Raw genomic sequence first — 18,897 nt, forward strand, 5'->3', positions numbered from 1 at the left:
AACAGTAATTATGTGGCTAGAGGGACAATAGGTGACTGTTCTTTCTCTTTGATGTCATTCATTCCGTAATGCTTTTATGTGGCTATTTTCTTTTGTGTGGCTAAAAAGAACAATAGAGTAGCCACATTATTACTCTCCTGTTAGAACGTCCGTCCATCCGTTCTCTTTTTCTGTGGCACGTATCTCAAAAAGTAATTGACCTAGAGTCATGAAACCTTACAGGAATGTTGCTCAGCATGTGTTATTGTGCACCTGGGCATTTTCGTGTGGATATTTTTAGTATTTTTAGAGTTATTGCCCCTGACTTAGAAAAAATTTCCAATTTTCAACTTTTGTTGCATGTAACTGAAAAAGTATTTGACCTTGTCATGACACCTTACAAGAATGTTGCTCAGCATGTGTAGTTGTGCACCTTGGTATTTTTGTGTGGATATTTTCAGTATTTTTAGAGTTATTGCCCTTGACTTAGTAAAAATTTGCAATTTTCAACTTCTGTTGCACGTAACTCAAAAAATATTTGACCTAGAGTCATGGAACCTTACTGGAATGTTGATCAGCATGTGTAGTTGTGCACCTGTTTTTTTGTGTGGATATATTTAGTGTTTTTAGAGTTATTGCCCTTGAATTAGTAAAATTTTCCAATTTTCAACTTGTGTTGCATGTTACTAAAAAAGTATTTGACCTAGAGTCATGAAACCTTACAGGAATGTTGCTCAGCATGTGTAGTTGTGCACCTGGGTATTTTTGTGTGGATATTTCAGTATTTTTAGAGTTATTGACCTTGACTTATTAAAAATTTACAATATTCAACTTGTGTTGCACGTAGTGATGGAAATCGGATGAAATTTGTCCCAATCGATCATCGGTTCAATCGGATGGGACATAATCGATTACTTTCCGATTAAAGTCGCGTTAAAAAGAAATAGGGAAGAAACATTTTTTCCCAAGGCACTTGATTATATTCAGTAATATGAACTTCATTTAGCACTTTTCAACACAGTTTTAACCCTATTTAGTTATTATTTTACGAAATAGATTTAATTTTCCAATGGATGTCAAATAATAACATTCACATCACATTATATTACTATTGTTTACATCACGTATTGATCCTATTCAACTCCAAATTGTCTCTGAGATAATTTTTTTGCCATTGGCGAGGTGTTCCTAAAAGAAAATTATCGTCAGAATTAATTCGTTTTGATACTTTAAACATTTTCGACGTCGCGGAACAATTTTTTGTGAATCCATTATTGTCGCTTTACATAACAGTAACTGATTATCAGCGACTTGCTACAATCGGAACATCACTAGTTGCACACGTAACTCAAAAAGTATTTGACCTGTAGGCCTGAAAGAAAGAATGTTGGTCAGCATGTGTACTTATGCACCTTGGGGTTTTCTTGTGGATTTATTCAGTATTTGTAGCATTTGCCCTTTACTTAATAAAACATTTTTAGTTTTCAACTTGGGCACATGTAGCCGGAAAAAAAAATTGACCTAGAGACAAAAGATTGACAAATCTGTGGAGTGTGGGGGCACTCGTATCCAATGGACACATTTCTAGTTTCAAACAAATTTACATTTGGATGTATATTGCCCTGTCTTTGCAATGCCCTTGTTTATAAATAGATTTCTGACTTTGAGCCAATGGTTTGTTGCAGTAAAGTATGATTTGTTACTTTTCAGGAGAAGATGACTGATTCAAACAATAAGGAGAAGCAGTTGAAATACCAACAGTGGACATCCAAGTATAAAACCAAAAAGAACAACAATGAAAAGACAGATTCTTTACCAAAGAGGGATCCAAACAGTCAAAATCCTGGATACGATTCAGACAAAGGTGGTAATGGAATAGGAAGTTGGCCTGATTGTACAGGTGACAATACTGGTGACAATGGTGAATATCCAAAAAATCTGTCAAAACAGTTCAGAAGGAGAATACTAATGAAGTTAACGAGGGTCAAAGGCAATACATCATCTGAATCAGCTAATGAACAAAAATTAGAAACTAAAGGTACATTTAGTGAACAAAAATTAGAAGCAAAAGGTGCAGCTGAATCAGTTAACAAAAGTATATTGGAAACACTTTTAACTGATAATGAAAGTGAAGAACCGGGTGTGGATGAGCAGAAAAAAATAAGAAACAATGATTATGTTTGTGTTTATAGTGCCAGTGAAAGTGATAATGATGACTGTGGGAGACAGAAGTTAAACTTACTGATTAAAAAGTATAAAACTTCTGGCCATGGCAATTTAGATATTAGAAAGTTTAAGGATGTAGGAATATCAAATAGATTGGAAAGGGAGTATAGAGAGAGAACTTCTGATGGCGAAGGTGAAGCAAAATTGAAAGTTGGGCAAGACGAGAAATTGTGGAATCGATTCAAGAAAGTAAAGCCAAATTATTTAAAAGCTACTCAAAGATGTCAGAAAACAAAAGATTTTGTTCAAAGGTCTAAATTACAATTGTGTGAAAGTGATCCAGAGATCAGTGAAGAAGACAGTGTAATGTGTAATGCTTATGCTGGAGTACAAAAGAAGAAAGCTAGAAATATTCAGTGTGAACTATGCCAGGAGATGTTTTATTCAGATGGCAAGTTGGATGATCATTATATGACGCATTTCAAAACCATTAAAGGATTAAATACATTTCTTAACAAGAAAAGAAAGCGTAAAGTTTCACTATCATGTACTCAGAGGAACAGTCATTCGATTTTAAAACATTCCAAGAAAAAGAAATCTGGTGTCAAGAAAAAAGTGATGTTTGAAATGGATGTTGATGAAGGTGTTGATTGTAGGTCACCTGAGATAAATGGTTCTGAAATATCAGATTTTTTGTTTGAGAAAGAAAATGGTAATGAAACAGTAGGTAAAGGACAACTAGTGAAGATGGATACCCAACAAAGGAAGCCAAATATAAAAAATAAAAGAAAAAATCAGAAGAAAAATGAGATAGGACTGAAATTAAAAGTTGGAACTGTTAAGTCTGCCTCTGTCAACATGAATAGAAATACGTCAGTCAGTGACACGAGACCTGAGAAATTAACTTTTGAGGTAGATGGGAAAAGAATGTATTGTGATCATAAAATAGACATTGCAAGATCATGTTTGCTCAAAGATGTGAAAATCATGTTAAACCATTTTACCCTCAATTTGGTGAATGATAGTTTGCATGGAAATGATAAGTGTAAAACAAAAAAGAGAGAGAAAGCTACAAACATAGCCAATTGGTCCGTTTTACAAAATCAGCATAAAAAACAGACAGGAATCGAATCAACTAATGTGCTTGGTGTTAACGAAGATCAAAAGGAAAGCAGCTTGAAATTGAAGTTTCGGAAAGAAAACAAATATGAGCTTAGTGTAAAAAAGAATAGAACTAATCAGAAGCATGTTCAAAGTATGGTCTCAAGCATGAAATTGAATAGTGAAGTGGGTAAATTGCCTGAAACAATAAAAGACACTGCTGGAAACTTTACAAGTGCAACAATACCTGCAACGAGTGTTCCCAGTTTATTAGAACAAGGTCCAAATAAAAGTTCTAAATCATTACAAAAAGTCCATAGTAGGTCAGATGAGAACACTAAACCACAAAAATGTGTTCTTAATTTAGACAATATCAAAAAGGATTTATTAGGCTGGACTAAAGAATTTGAGAGAATGAAATCAATCACTGAAAATATTGCCGCCAATTCTCGGTTATTGGACACAAATAGAGAGGATGATACAGGTATTGAAATTAAATTTAAGGACACTGTTGAAAATAAAAGAGGGAGAAGCACAGAAAATATAACCACTGATAAAACTGAAAGGAAAAAGGGCGTTACTGCTGTAAAAGAGCATTCTATAGAAGAAGAAAACGTACCACTGTCTTCCAAATACCCAGCAGTCTATTGTGAAAGAAACTTTGATGGTGCCGATGAAGAACAAAAAGGAAACTTTATTCAAGACAATGTATCAGAGGAGTGTAAGATTAATAAACTGACTGATTTTTTACAGAGCAAAACTGAAAAGTATATATTGCAATCAAGAACTTATTTAAAGTCGCCTCAAATATTTGAAAACACAGTCAAGAATTCATGTAAGAAAGAAAATGATGTGGCAAAAAGTAGGTGTAGAAGAATTAGGAGAAAGGTAGAAGATAAAAAATCAAGTATGGAAAGAAAAATGTCTAACCAAAATGAACACAATATTGATGATTATATAGAGTCTAGAGGAAATGAAAGCAAAATTAAGTTAGTAAAGACAAGAAAGAAACACAAGGCATTAAGTAAAGAATGTATATCGTCATCGGATTGTACTGATCATGATGATGACAATGAAGTAATAGAAGGTACTGACTCAGAAAATGTCAATTCAGGTCAAGCAAATGATATGTCTCGAAGAGGTATCATTTCAAGCAGAACCAAGGAAAAGAGAAAGGATGATCGACAACATGAGGTTCAAGGAAACCTTGAGAAAATGAAGTTATGTGTCATTTCAAAGGAAAGAATCGACATTGATAAGCCAACCCAGTGCATCCCTGGTGATGAAAGCTATGCATCTGTAACCAACATAAATGAGCATAAATTGGTCCATCAAGAGTTGCAAGCAAAACAACAGCTTGGTGAATTTAATATAAACAAGACAGTAGATGTCTTAAAAGATGAGTCACATGTTTATGATGGTGTGCTGGATGGTGGTTCTCTTTTGCTTGAACCTTCAGAAGATGACAGCCACAGATTACAGGATACTTGTTATGATGACATTCTGAATGAATTTGCAGAGGAAGTTGGCATTGTTCTAAACTCTCCGGATGATGCAGCGCTGATGTTCGATGAAAATGCACTGTATGAAAATTTGGAAAACTTAAGTTTAAAAGATTCTTTAAGTTGTGATGATTCTGCTTCGTCTGTAAACGAAGATGATATGGAAATTGCTGAAAGTGTTGTAAGCCTTGGTTCACAGACTTCAGGAGATGCATTTGTCATAAGCTGTGAAAGCGAATCAACGACAAATAGAACTAATAATCTTGATGTTATAAAGAAAAGTGCCTTTAAAACTGATGGCTCTGAACTATCACCTGAAATTTTGAGTTCCGAAATGCAGGTAAATTTTGTTAATGGAACTGCAATAGATAATGAATTAAGTCAAAAAGAACTTAGAAATGTTGGTAATGAAAACAATGATTTTGAAACTAAGAATGTGAAACTAGATGATCAATGTGGACTAGACAGTTTAATAAGCTTGGAGAAGAACTCTTTGATTGTTTCACATACTAGAAATGATGAAGAAGGGAGAGAAGCTTTTGTCAAACAAGGATGTGATGATGAGAAGGAACATAAAAGTATTTTCAAGCAAGAGACACAATCTGAGATGTTTGATATAAATCATGAGAGGATCATCAAACCTGTTGCGAAAGAACAGGCAGTGGGTATACTCGATGAAAAAATGGATAATGAAAATACATGTTCTAAAAATTTCAAAATGGAACAAATGGCAGAATCAATGGATAGTCTGAATTCACATAGCAGTATTCAGAATTGTACAAATACAGCCTTATTACATGGCATAGATAAAGTGAAATTTGGTGCAGAAAAAGTCAACAAATTTTACAGGTGTGATGCATGTAAAGCACTGTTTTATGGTGTTACAAGGAATGATTTAATGAAGTGTCTGACTTGTAAAGAAAAAGAGTCCAAAAAAGATAATGAATTGGATAACTGCAAAGGGAAAGAAACAGGAAGTATGAGATTTGAAAATGAAGAGAAATATACTGATACAATATCTGAAAGTGATTGTCAACTTAGTTTTAATGGAGCGAGTTGCTCTGTAAATACAAAAGATAGAGATCATTCAGATGTATCCCATGACATTCAAACACAAAATAGTGATGCTATAGATACAATGAAATGCCCGGGTGAAACAGTTTCAGATAAGGAGAAAAAAGTTAAGCTTGTTTTACAGAAAATGAAAACATCTATTGTAAAATCAGAAGATTGTGACTTTATTGGGTCACCAGCCAGGCCATGTTGGATAGTGAAAAGGAATGAAATGAAAGTGACTCCTCTAAAAGTTACATGTAATAATAATGGAAACAAGGTAGAAAAGGTGAAAAGTTATAATGTAAATAAGACTTTTGACATTTACTGTGAAAACCAAAGCTATCAGACATTAGAAAAATCAGTGAGTAAGGACGCTGAATCTGGAACAAAAGGAAAAGAGCTTAAAAAAACTGAATATGATAAGGACGGACCAGGTTTTAGGAGCAAAATAAATAAAAATGGTGAGAGTGTTGAAGACAGAAGAAAGAATGGTACTAAACTGAAGGCAGAAACTAAACAAAGTAAAATAAATCAGTTACAAAATAAAGCTGCTTATATAGATGTACCAAATGAATTTGAAAAAGCTCTATGGAATGATCATACAGTTAAAAGGAATGAAAGAGGTAAAAAGAAGGCGACTACAAAAAATAGAACTATACAGGAGGATCAAACTATTGAAAAAATACAAGCTCAGAATAAGATGATGTTACTTCAAAGGAAAAATGCTCATAAATCCACCTCTCAAAAGTCTACAGTACAACATTTTCAGAAGTCTAAAACTGCACAAATGATTTACAACAAACACCAGAGGAAGAGTTTTGATGACGAATTACCTGATTTTTCAGCAACTAAATTGGATTTAGGAAATCTGCCACCACTTAGTGTGTCTCAGAAGGACAAATCTTTAAAAAAAGATACAAATAAAGATAGTACTATTCTGTTTTACAAGAAAGAATTAAGTTTATCAGAAACCAGTTCTAGTCAATCTGACTCACCATTAAAATCAACTGCAACAGAGACAGGTGCTGGTTATAATTCAAAATTAGCAGGTGATGTAATTGATGGTAAAAGAAAAATAGATGAAAATGTTCATAAAGAAACATTGACATTTCCAAGAAGCTCAAAACAATTAAACATTTCTGCTGTAGACACTAGAAGTATTTTTACAAATCTAGATGCTGCAATACCTGAAGCAGGAGGTATTAAATGTCATAAAACAAATTGTAATTTTGGTGCAAAGATTGAAATGTCCAACAATTTCCGAGGAGAAAATTATAGAGAAGATTTGAAAGATTTGAAAAAGGAATTAGAAATGATAGTGATGAAAAAAGACAACATGATTGTTAATGAACTTCAGAAGTCTTTTAATCCTAGTTTAGCTTTTACGTCTTCTTGGAGGAAAGAGAACAGTGGAAATAACTCAATATCAGTTCTGCCTTCCTTTTCCGAAACTTTCAGTAAAAAGACACATATACCTGCAAGTATGAATCAAACGTTTAATGGTTTTACAATATACGAAAGGAATTCAGGTTCCAATACAACGGAAATTTCCACCAGAACAGATTCTAGATACTCTGACCATGATTCAGCATTTACTGAACTGTCAGAACAAGGAGCGGACATTGATTCTCCTTCAGAGTCACCTCATCTGTCTGTGTTTTGTAGACTTGGTAAACGAAAGAGTTCGGAGGACAGTACTAGTACCATTTTTCCTGTACAAGAGTCGGTGACGGTACCTACAGAGGATGGTGATATATCACCTATATACAGCCCTGAAGTCCTGAAACCTACATCTGAAAAAGATCGGGAAGAAAATAGAAATGATTTCTCGAGTACGCCAGCTTTGAAGTTGACCAATTTGAAGTCAATGTTTGATGATACACAAGGGCATGCTTTGGATATTTCACATATCAGTCAATGCTCATCAACTGATATTCAGGATGAAGTGAAGGCTCAAGAGGTGTCACAGTTACAACAATTGACTGCTGTAAGTGATGTTGCTGCTGTTGAATCAAAGCCAAAACGCAGGAAAATCAAAAGACTTGAGATACCAGAACCAGTGTCAATGGCAACATGTGGACAAGCAAATAAAGACAATTGTTATGGTAAGTATTGATAAATTTTACAGTGATGTATGACCTTGATGTAATGTATTTCTATAAAAACCAATAACCAACTCACTAGTATAGATAGTAAATTCTCTCCCCATCAGATATGAAATTTATTAAAAAGGTTTATTTCCATTAAGGCATGACAGTGGTTAACAAGATGGACTAGTTACCTAAGGATTGATTGCTGTGTTTGTTCAAACCCCAGCCCATGTTTCCTGAGTCAACATAGTTATGCTCGTTGCTTAGTTCTGGTTGGTCTAGATGTGTCTATCAGCTTCAAGCTTCCAACACAAATTAACTAAAATAAATTTTGATAGTGAACTAAAATAAATTTCTATATGAAATTTATTTGAATATTTCTTGCTATATTTTGTGATGGAGTGCCTAGGTTGAACTAGTATAATGGTTTACATTTGAAAATATCTATTAGACTTGAGAGGGGGGCAAGAGAGTCTGGCCAGACTATATGGGTGCACAGGTTGGTCTGACATCCCAACATTACCATCACTTATTGCACTCAAAGGATTAAAAATTTCATGAATACCACCTAGTTTAATAATATCCTCTTCTATTAAATTATTCTACAGCACTGATAAAGAAAGCTGTTTGTGAAGTCTGCTTACTTAGATCAAAGGGAGATCATCTTGTTAGTAATCTAAGGGTGGCTGGTTCAATCTTTGGGCGATGCATAATTTTTTCCATGACATTTGATTTCGGAAATACAGTCTTGGGGTCATTTATCTCTCACTACTGACTCGGAATCATGTGAGATAATTAGTTGGTCACTTGCAGAGGAATTGGTAATTACAGGTTAGATATCCAGGAAAGATAGGTGGGTCCACTGCAGAGATATGACCAGAGGATACGCTGATACCATAACCACATATACTTCAATTTATTCTTTCTTTACATCTTGAAACATATACCAAGTTATTAACTTTGTACATGTTTCAAGATGTAAAGAAAGAATAAATTGAAGTATTAGTTATTAACTTGGTATATGTTTCAAGATGTAAAGAAAGAATAAATTGAAGTATAAGTGGTTATGGTGTCAGCCTGTTTTTTTTTGCTCTGTTTACTTAAGTTTCTTTTGTGGGTTTAATTGCCAATTTTATTGCACGTTACAGATACACAGCTATCATCAATGATGATCATATCAGCAGATTGCAGTCAAATTGATCTCAGTAACTTAGAAAAAACAACTTTTAGGAAAGCTATGCCTGAAGGTAAATTAAAAGAGAATTATACTGTGGTGAATGAAGATTGTGGAATAAGTGTTGAATCAGTAAGTGAAAAAATGAGAATTCCCTTGCGGATTTAGTTGGTGAAAATAGTAGAAAAAACCCAAGAATACTTGAATTTTGAAGCTTTACTTATAACATTTGAACCATGTTAGTGTTGTGAAGAATGATGATTTAAATAAAAAAGGTACGGGAAGCTCTTGACAAATGATAACAAAAAAGTTAATAACAAGATCTTATGTAGAACATAAACTAAAAAAAAACAATATAAATAGGCCATGAAATAACAAATTTTAGAGACATGCTTTAAATAACAAAATTACAAAAATGTTAAAGAATATAATGCAGAAAGTGCTATAGAAAACAACGCAGAAAGTGCTTTAGAAAACAATGCAGAATGTGCTATAGAAAACAATGCAGAATATGCTATAGAAAACAATGCAGAAAGTGCTATAGAAAACAATGCAGAAAGTGCTATAGAAAACATTGCAGAAAGTGCTATAGAAAACAATGCAGAAAGTGCTATAGAAAACAATATAGAAAGTGCTATAGAAAACAAGAAAGAAAGTGCTATAGAAAACAATAAAGAAAGTGCTAAAATTAACCAGAATGAAAGTACAGAACATTATGAAGAAAGTGATGAAGATAACAGTAATGAAAATGTTGAAGAATCTGATTTAGATAGTCATGCAGAAGCTGAGGGTGATAACAATGATAATGAGATAAGTATGAAAACAGAAGATGATTCTGACAGTGAAGAAGCGGCAGATGAACAGGAAAATGATATGTGTTTGCAGGAGGGGCTTGATGATATACTTCAATTGTATGCTTCTGATGAAGATGCCTCATTCTTACTAGATAATGAACAACCTCCTCCTGTCGCCTCAAAATTAATGTAAGATTTGGGTTTTTTTTCTTGAAAATAAATTTCCTGCCCTTGTTAATTCAATACTGATAACAAATATTAACTATGAAGAGTACAAATAAATTGCCAGCAATAGTCTTGACCAATATTCCAATATTATTGAATTTGGAAGTAAAAATAAGAGTAATTATACATCTGGTGTGAGGTTTGTTTTTAGGTCTTTGATGCTATTTTTAACATACTCTTTTTCAGCTTAAAATGTCCTTATAATATATTCTAATATTACCAATTTATGTGTACATCTTAATGCATTAATGTTCATTTACAATTTCTAAATTTTTACGGCAGGAACAACAATTCAGACAAAGTAGCCAAGTTTGATGAAGTTATTGGTGACAGTAGAGATATAAATGGCAATAAACCAAAGGTTAATCAATGTGAAAGTCACTGCAGAGATATAAATGCCAACAAAACCAAATTTGTGAAAGAAAGTTGTGATGTCATAGATATGGACTTAGACACTGATTGTATTTTATCTGCAAGCCCAAAGACAAAGGTATCATTAGTTATGTATAGAAAATATTAAGTGTACTGTGAATTCACTAAATTTCGTGGGTATGAACTTTTGTGACAAAAACAATTTCATGGATTCTTAAATTTGTGGACTGTTTATTTTTCCTAAAGGTAAAATGAAAATAATGTCATGCAAAATATCTTAATGAAATTTCATTGGATTTTAAATTTTCGGGTTTTCCCTATTTAGTTGGCCAGACATTTATCCAGAAAAAAATTCCAATCTTTTTTTGCTGTTCTACAACATGGAATGATCTTTGGGAAAAAAATCAACCCCAAAAGTTCCCCCAAATTTGTATGAACTAGGCCAAAGGTCAAGATCACACTTAAGAGGTCAGCGGAAAGCACTTGTCTGTACATAGAGATATATTAAGATAACTTGGCACAAGTTCAAATAATAAAAAGGAAAAAGTGTTTTGCAGATCTAGTCTTAATGAATTCTGACATTTTAATGTAAGTCTTCACTTTTATGAGACTGAGATTTGTGACAGAGTTGAACACTTATTGAGCATTTAAAAACAATTCTTTTATAACTGTTTTCCTGTGTAACAAAATGTTGTTAATCTAGGTCATTCTTTGTTTTTGGCATAAAACAAGAATTTTGTACTATCTTTTAATTCTGATTATTGATTTTTGCTACCAGTGTTTTTTTTCACTTGAGGGAAGGGGTTGGTGCCTTTTGGAGGAGGAAATGCAATAGGAGGGGGAATTTTATTTATTTATTTTTTTATGCCCCCATTTCGAAGAAAAGGGGGTATATTGCTTTGCACTTGTCGGTCCGTCGGTCCGTAGACCAAATGGTTTCCGAGTGATAACTAAAGAACCCTTAGGCCTAGGAACTTCAAACTTGGTATGGTGATTGGTCATGACCAGTAGATGACCCCTATTGATTTTGGGGTCAAGGGGTCAAAGGTCAAGGTCACATTGACCTTGTAAGCAAAAAACGGTTTCCGATCAATAACTAAAGAACCTTAAGGCCTAGGAACTTCAAACTTGGTATGGTGATTGGTCATGACCAGTAGATGACCCCTATTGATTTTGGGGTCAAAGGGTCAAAGGTCAAGGTCACATTGACCTTGTAAGCAAAAACGGTTTCCGATCAATAACTAAAGAACCTTAAGGCCTAGGAACTTCAAACTTGGTATGGTGATTGGTCATGATCAGTAGATGATCCCTATTGATGTTGGGGTCAAGGGGTCAAAGGTCAAGGTCACATTGACCTTGTAAGCAAAAACGGTTTCAATTCAATAACTAAAGAACTTTAAGGCCTAGGAACTTCAAACTTGGTATGGTGATTGGTCATCATCAGTAGATGACCCCTATTGATTTTGGGGTCAAGGGGTCAAAGGTCAAGGTCACATTGACCTTGTAAGCAAAAACGGTTTCCAATCAATAACTAAAGAACCTTAAGGCCTAGGAACTTCAAACTTGGTATGGTGATTGGTCATGACCAGTAGATGACCCCTATTGATTTTGGGGTCAAAGGGTCAAAGGTCAAGGTCACATTGACCTTGTAAGCAAAAACGGTTTCCGATCAATAACTAAAGAACCTTAAGGCCTAGGAACTTCAAACTTGGTATGGTGATTGGTCATGATCAGTAGATGATCCCTATTGATGTTGGGGTCAAGGGGTCAAAGGTCAAGGTCACATTGACCTTGTAAGCAAAAACGGTTTCAATTCAATAACTAAAGAACTTTAAGGCCTAGGAACTTCAAACTTGGTATGGTGATTGGTCATCATCAGTAGATGACCCCTATTGATTTTGGGGTCAAGGGGTCAAAGGTCAAGGTCACATTGACCTTGTAAGCAATAACAGTTTCTGATCAATAACTAAAGAACTTTAAGGCCTAGGAACTTCAAACTTTGTATGGTGATTGGTCATGATCAGTAGGTACCCCTATTGATTTTGGGGTCAAGGGGTCAAAGGTCAAGGTCACATTGACCTCTTGGGTAAAAACGGTTTCTGATCAATAACAAAAGAACCCTTAGGCCTAGGAACTTCAAACTTGGTATGGTGATTGGTCATGACCAGCAAATGACCCCTATTGATTTTGGGGTTAAGGGGTCAAAGGTCAAGGTCACATTGACCTTGTAGGTAAAAACGATTTCCGATCAATAACGAAAGAACCATTAGGCCTAGGAACTTCAAACTTGGTATGGTGATTGGTCATGAACAGCAGATGACCCCTATTGATTTTGGGGTTAAGGGGTCAAAGGTCAAGGTCACATTGACTTTGTAGGTAAAAACGTTTTCCGATCAATAACGAAAGAACCCTTAGGCCTAGGGACTTCAAACTTGATATGGTGATTGGTCATGATCAGTAGATGACCCCTATTGATTTTGGGGTCAAGGGGTCAAAGGTCAAGGTCACATTTACCTCTTAGGTAAAAATGGTTTCCGATCAATAACTAAAGAACCCTTAGGCCTAGGAACTTGCATGCATAATAACCTTATCACGTGACTAATTGGCTGCTGATAGGGGGGCATACATGTTTTACAAACATATCTTGTTTATATAGTTTTCTTCTCGGTAGAAAAGGGGAGCAACTCTTGCAACACAAGTTTGAAATATGTCGCTTTTTCTTAATATCGAGGGGTGAAAGCGAAAGAGGTCTAAGTGACATTTTTTCAGAAAATCACTTTTTTATATAAATGTGTTTGAAATCTGTATATACATCTTCTGTGAAAAAATCTTGAACACAACACATTAATTTTTATATATATTTAAAAAATATGAAAAAGGACTAAGTGAAATATGAAAATCAGTCAATGCAAAAAAGGTCTAAGTGAACATAGTCACTTAGACTTTTTTCGCAATTAATTTATAAAAAAATGTGATGGTCTAAGTGACAAAAATTATAAGCAGTATTTCATTTTCAGTTTTAAAGTATGTTTTATAATGATTACTGTTGATAAAAGTAGTACTGATAATAAGATGATATCATTTTTGCGTATTTTCATGTATTTTTTTCACTTAGACTTTTTTCGTATTCAGTGCTGAAACTGTGTATACTCTAGTAACTGAATGCGAAAAAAGTCTAAGTGAAAAAATGTTTGCCTATTGACAAACTATTAAAAACATGAATGATATAATTGTTATTTCATGTTATAAAGTCAATGTTCATTACTTTTGGAAGAGAATAACCCTTCATAATGTGACATTTTAAGTTATTCTAAAGTCAGTTTAAGCAGTATTTTAAAATGTATAAGGTGGTCCTCTCAAATAATTTGATATATTATTCCAACCATATTGCATAGTCAAGCTTATAAAAGTAGAAAAATGTAAACAAAGTAGTATTTTGACTTCCAGACAAATTCACTGTAACTGCATATACCTATAGTTAAAGATCAGATGAACTTTTGCATGTAGATCTCATTGCCACCGTATTTGTTTAACCTTCATTTTGATTCGTATTTCCCGAAAAAGCTTATGCAATCAAAACGTCATTTACAGAACTGATAGGCATGAGACAAAGTATCTCTGTTTATACAGTCTATTAATTTGCTTTAAATGGAAGTAAAACAAATTGTTCATTTTTGTGCGAAAAAACAACTTGTTCATTTTTGTTCAAAAAAAAAAAAATGAAGTAATTTGAAACAAATAAATGGAAATAACTATACAAAATTGTTTTGCCTGTTTACCTGCCGGCTATATAGACAACGCCTTGTCTGTTCTAGAAATAATCAAAATTACCTACTCTATATTGGTTTTCAAGTGATTAAAATAAGAAACTGCTTCACTGTCAAAATTGTGAAAGCTTACCATTATGATTGGCAGTTTAAAGGGTTGCTAGAAAGTGACCTCCTGTTAGTGCCCGTCAAGGTGACCTCCTGTTAGTGCCGGGGCGGGTGTCAGATCCTTAGTGTAACGTTAATAAGGGGCAGATTGGTATAAATTAATACAAGTAACATTATGTAAACAGTAGCAATGCAAGATCAGATTTGGGTTAGCAGAAGGATGTTTGTTTTATACACATTTTAATAGAACATTTTGAGTTTTTGACAAAATACAAATTGAGAGACTAATAAACGATCATTCTAGAAAAATTGTTAATTAAAAAAATACATTGAATTTAAAATGCAAAGTATGTATCAGTGACAATGATTATGATTATAATTATTTTCTTTGATAACTACAGTGTATGATGACTATAATAGTTCATGATCCTGAACTTAAGATTGGTACCCAAAATAAACATTTATAAACAAATAGAAGCATTCTGTAATTTATCTCATGGCAAAATTAGTCCAGAATAACATAGAAGTAATGTAAGGCATGCACATACGAGGGGAAGTCAGAAAATATCCGGACTTTTGACTCTTTCTCGAAAACCATTCAACATTTAAAAAAAAATCTTTCTACTCTTTTTCAAAATATTCTCCAGCTATGTCTACGCACTTTTGCCATCTTCGTGGGAGCTTTTGTATTCCCGCTGTGAACCATGACGTAGACTTATGTTTTAGGTACTGTGTAACAGCAGATATCAAAGCCGCCTTGGTCTTATATTTCTTTCCAGCAAGCAATTTTTTCAGTTCTGGAAACAAACAAAAGTCACAGCGAGGTCTGGGCTATAAGGAGGGTGAGAAAACAATTGCCATTTGTAAGAGTTGATAACCTGCACTGTAGCTGCTGCGATATGGGAGGGGGCATTATCGTGAAGAAGGAGGACATTTTTCTGTTCTAACCTGGGACGCATTTGCTTCAGCTTTTCTCTGAGATTTTTCAGAATTTCTGCAGAATAGTACTTGGCGGTGACATTTTGACCTTTTGGCATGAAATGAGTAAGTATCATTCCTCACGAATCCTAAAAGGCAACAAGCATGACTTTGCCAGCCGAAGGAGACAGCTAAAACTTTTTAAGAGGTTGGGAACCAGCTCATTTCCACTGCTTTGACTGAGCTTTTGTCTCAGGTTCGGAATAATGAACCCACATCTCATCACATCATCAGTGATAATGGGGTTCAAAAACTTATCTCCTTCACGATTAAAACAACTTAAATGTTCATTTGCATTGGTTACTTTGGTTGCCTTTTGATCTGCCGACAGCTGTCTAGGCACCCACCTGGCACTTATCTTGCTCATGCTTAGGTGTTTGTGTAAAATCTTGTGTGCCGATGCCTTACCGATGCTAAACTTGTTGCCTACATCCTCCAAAGTTACTCGACGATTTTTGTTGACAAAAGCTTTAACATTTGCTACCATTGTTGGGGTCACCACCTCAGCTGGCCGCCCAGTCCTAGGCGTGTCACAAACACTTATTCTGCCTTCAAGAAACTGAAAAACCCGGTTGAAGAAAGTTGAACTTAATACACATTTATCAGAAAATCTTTTTTTAAGCCTCTGAAAGATGTGGCAGGGCTTTTCACCTTCTGCAACCAGAAACTTTATTACAGAGCATTGTTCCTCTTTAAACATATTTATTTAAGCTCGATTGCGAAACAAGTTCTTGCAACTTATTTTAATCACTTTCGAGTCCGCTTCCTCGAACCAACCAGTACTGGTGTCATATGGAGAAACATGGTTGTGACCCGTGAAACATGGTTGTTCCTTTAACAAAGAGTCCATGATAGACAAAACACCTATCATATATCAGAGGGCAAAATACTGTGTATACACAACTATCATTGAAAATAGACTGACCACGCTATTGGCGAATGAATGTAGTTTTCACCAATATATAATGTGTGTACATGTATATAGCTGCACATGGAAAGAGAGGAGCATGAAAAGTCCCGATATTTTCTGACCGTCCCTCGTACTATAGCATCCTAGCCTTCTTAGGCACATCCTTACTTTTTTATCAGCACATATTATGAATTACTGCAGATTTGCTTTTAACAATCAGTTAATTGTAAAAGGAAATCAGCCCTAGTCAACTTCATAATGTTCATCTTACACATTTTTTATGTATGCTGTTCAATAACAAATCATTTTTTGTTGCGTTCAGAAGAAGAAATATAGTAACTGCCCAATGATAAAATGATTTTGAAATTTCTATATTAGAAAAATTGTTGGCTTATTTTATGTAATCAACATTAAAGGCCCATTTTGCCTCAGAATTGATTTTATTTCTCAAAAGCTTTTAATAATTTTGATGTACTTTTATAGGATCCAAACATTACTCATTGGCCCAACTATCTTTTTCATCTGTTCATTTTGGACAATTATAGGGTACATGCAGTTTACAATGACTTTGTATGGAAGTCAAAATACTACTTTGTTTATATTTTTCTACCTTTATAACAAATTATTTTATGTTTATCACTACTTTCTTCAGGTTACATCTTCTAAAATTCTCTAAAACCATTATTTTATCATTTGACCTTTCTAAAGATGCTTCTGAGGCATAATGTGCCTTTAAAGCAAATAAACTATATTGTATTACATTATATTGGTAATATTGCAACATTAATAGGGCCAGTTTTTTTTAGGCATAAAAATTTGTGCACAAAGGATCCTATATTTTAGTGATATTTTATTTAATAAAAGTTGGAACCTTGATGTTGTGACAATGTTGGGCCACGTGAAAGGTGATATTGTGCCAATGGTGCAGCCATAAGAAGCACAGTCATGAACTGCTGTCTGATTTTGACAGGTGTAGGTGTAATAGAGTCCATATACTTAGCACACGCCTATTTTGACATAATTTTGTAATTATAAGATATATTTAGTGCTACATAGTTTAAGTTTTCAATATTTAAAAATAATTATGTTAGTCATGACATATAATAGATCTCTATATATTTAAAGATTGGATGGATTATTTCATACAGAATGTATATTTAAATATTACAAAGAATGTACAACTCATTAAAACCTATTAAAGCTCAAAAGCTAATTGTCTATAGACTTACAATGTTAATTTATATCAAAATAGTGGGCATAGCTGCCTTTAATATTGAATGTTAAATTAAATGAGGTAACAGCAATACATTAACAATAAAACTAATAGAATGTCATTAAGTATAAGTAATATCCTTTGTGCAACTGTTAAGTAGTAACAAACTCATTGTATTGCATGAAAATAAAGAAGATGAAGCACTTTATAATAATGTAGCAACCCCATTGATATCAAATTGTCAAATTCTTATAATGATGGTCAGATTAAGAAAATTTAAATACTAATTTAGTGCTTTTTTATGACAATGCCACAGGAAATGCTTGTTTAGAAAGCAAATGTAAACCATGGGCCCCTCCAAAACTGACATAACGATTTGATTGCCAAATTTTCCTATCAAACATGTGATACAGGGTGTTGTTTCTTGATGGCTCACAATAAGATGCATATCACCTTCTATTAGTTCATTTTGTCAGCTGATTATCATATTTTATTTCATCACTGTCATTAAGCATCATCCTCATCAACAGAGTTGAAAATAGTTTGTAACAGCTGTAACTGCCACTTATATTTTGTACTTGTGCTGTATCTTAAAGCTGTTATAACAATTGCAGTGATTGGTGTTGTATGAATTTAGTGTAACTAGAGGTAACTGTAAATCACTGTAGCAGTCATTGTGAAAGTAGCTGTTGTAGTAATGGTAACGTTTGTGATGAAGTGATAGCTGTTTTAGTTACAGAATTATAATATCTGTCATATTTTGCTGTTCAGATTGGAATATTCGTCCCTACGGGACCCGCCCATGGGTGTGTTCCAGAAGGACAGATATTCTGATCCTTCAACCGAAAACATGTGTCAGTTATTTTTTCTTGCATAATCTACCATATTCAATCATATTTTAAATACTTTATCTTAATAAAACAACTTTCCATGGAAGTTAATGTCATTACACCCGTAACTAATTTCTTATAACTGCGTATGAAATTACAACTTCATTCCATTCGGCAAAGTCATATCATCCTTAGAATGCCATTGTATAGCATGTGACTCATCTGGCACCCCCCATGATAAACGAAATTTCAGGAATGGGTAAAATAGTGGTCTTAGTAGTGACTTTCACTATCATTGCTACAGAATCTTCAGTTAATACTACTACTATGTGATATCATAGTAAACTGAAGATACTGTAGCTAAGTAAAGGAAGCTATGTGGTTGACTATTAGCTGAAGATACTGTAGCAGCTATAGTGATATAGTTGTAATTATTGATAATTTAGTGGTTGTAGTACTAAAGCAGTGATAGTGATACAAATGTAAGTATTAAAAGTGTAATCAAAGAAGTATATTTCATGTAGTTTGCTGTTGATACTGTAGCAGTTATATTGATAGTATTGAGAGACTAGTGGAAATGTTAGCTGTGAATACTTCAGCATTGATAGTTTGGATTGTTTGTTTTGTCACCT

The 18,897-nt window shown here is 33.9% G+C and overlaps 2 protein-coding genes across 3 annotated transcripts in view; both read left to right on the forward strand.

Moving 5' to 3' along the window:
• LOC132746634 (uncharacterized) overlaps positions 1-9,882 on the forward strand; it is a 20,877-nt gene extending 10,995 nt beyond the window's left edge. Inside the window, exons 2-5 of the mRNA XM_060735854.1 lie at positions 1,690-7,909; positions 9,043-9,235; positions 9,509-9,807; positions 9,842-9,882. Of these exons, the coding sequence (XP_060591837.1) occupies positions 1,690-7,909; positions 9,043-9,235; positions 9,509-9,807; positions 9,842-9,882 (6,753 nt within the window). The remainder of the gene's footprint in view (positions 1-1,689; positions 7,910-9,042; positions 9,236-9,508; positions 9,808-9,841) is intronic.
• LOC132746633 (uncharacterized) overlaps positions 9,467-18,897 on the forward strand; it is a 27,562-nt gene continuing 18,131 nt past the window's right edge. Inside the window, exons 1-2 of one of the 2 annotated variants that reach the window (XM_060735852.1) lie at positions 9,467-10,051; positions 10,367-10,577. In XM_060735852.1, coding sequence (XP_060591835.1) covers positions 9,885-10,051; positions 10,367-10,577 — 378 coding nt within the window. In that variant the 5' untranslated portion in view covers positions 9,467-9,884. The remainder of the gene's footprint in view (positions 10,052-10,366; positions 10,578-18,897) is intronic. The other variant, XM_060735853.1, reaches the window with a different exon arrangement.

The sequence above is a fragment of the Ruditapes philippinarum genome, unplaced genomic scaffold (assembly GCF_026571515.1).
Source record: "Ruditapes philippinarum isolate M1 unplaced genomic scaffold, ASM2657151v2 ctg7213_1_1_1_1, whole genome shotgun sequence".
In the NCBI taxonomy this organism is placed as follows: Eukaryota; Metazoa; Mollusca; class Bivalvia; order Venerida; family Veneridae; genus Ruditapes; species Ruditapes philippinarum.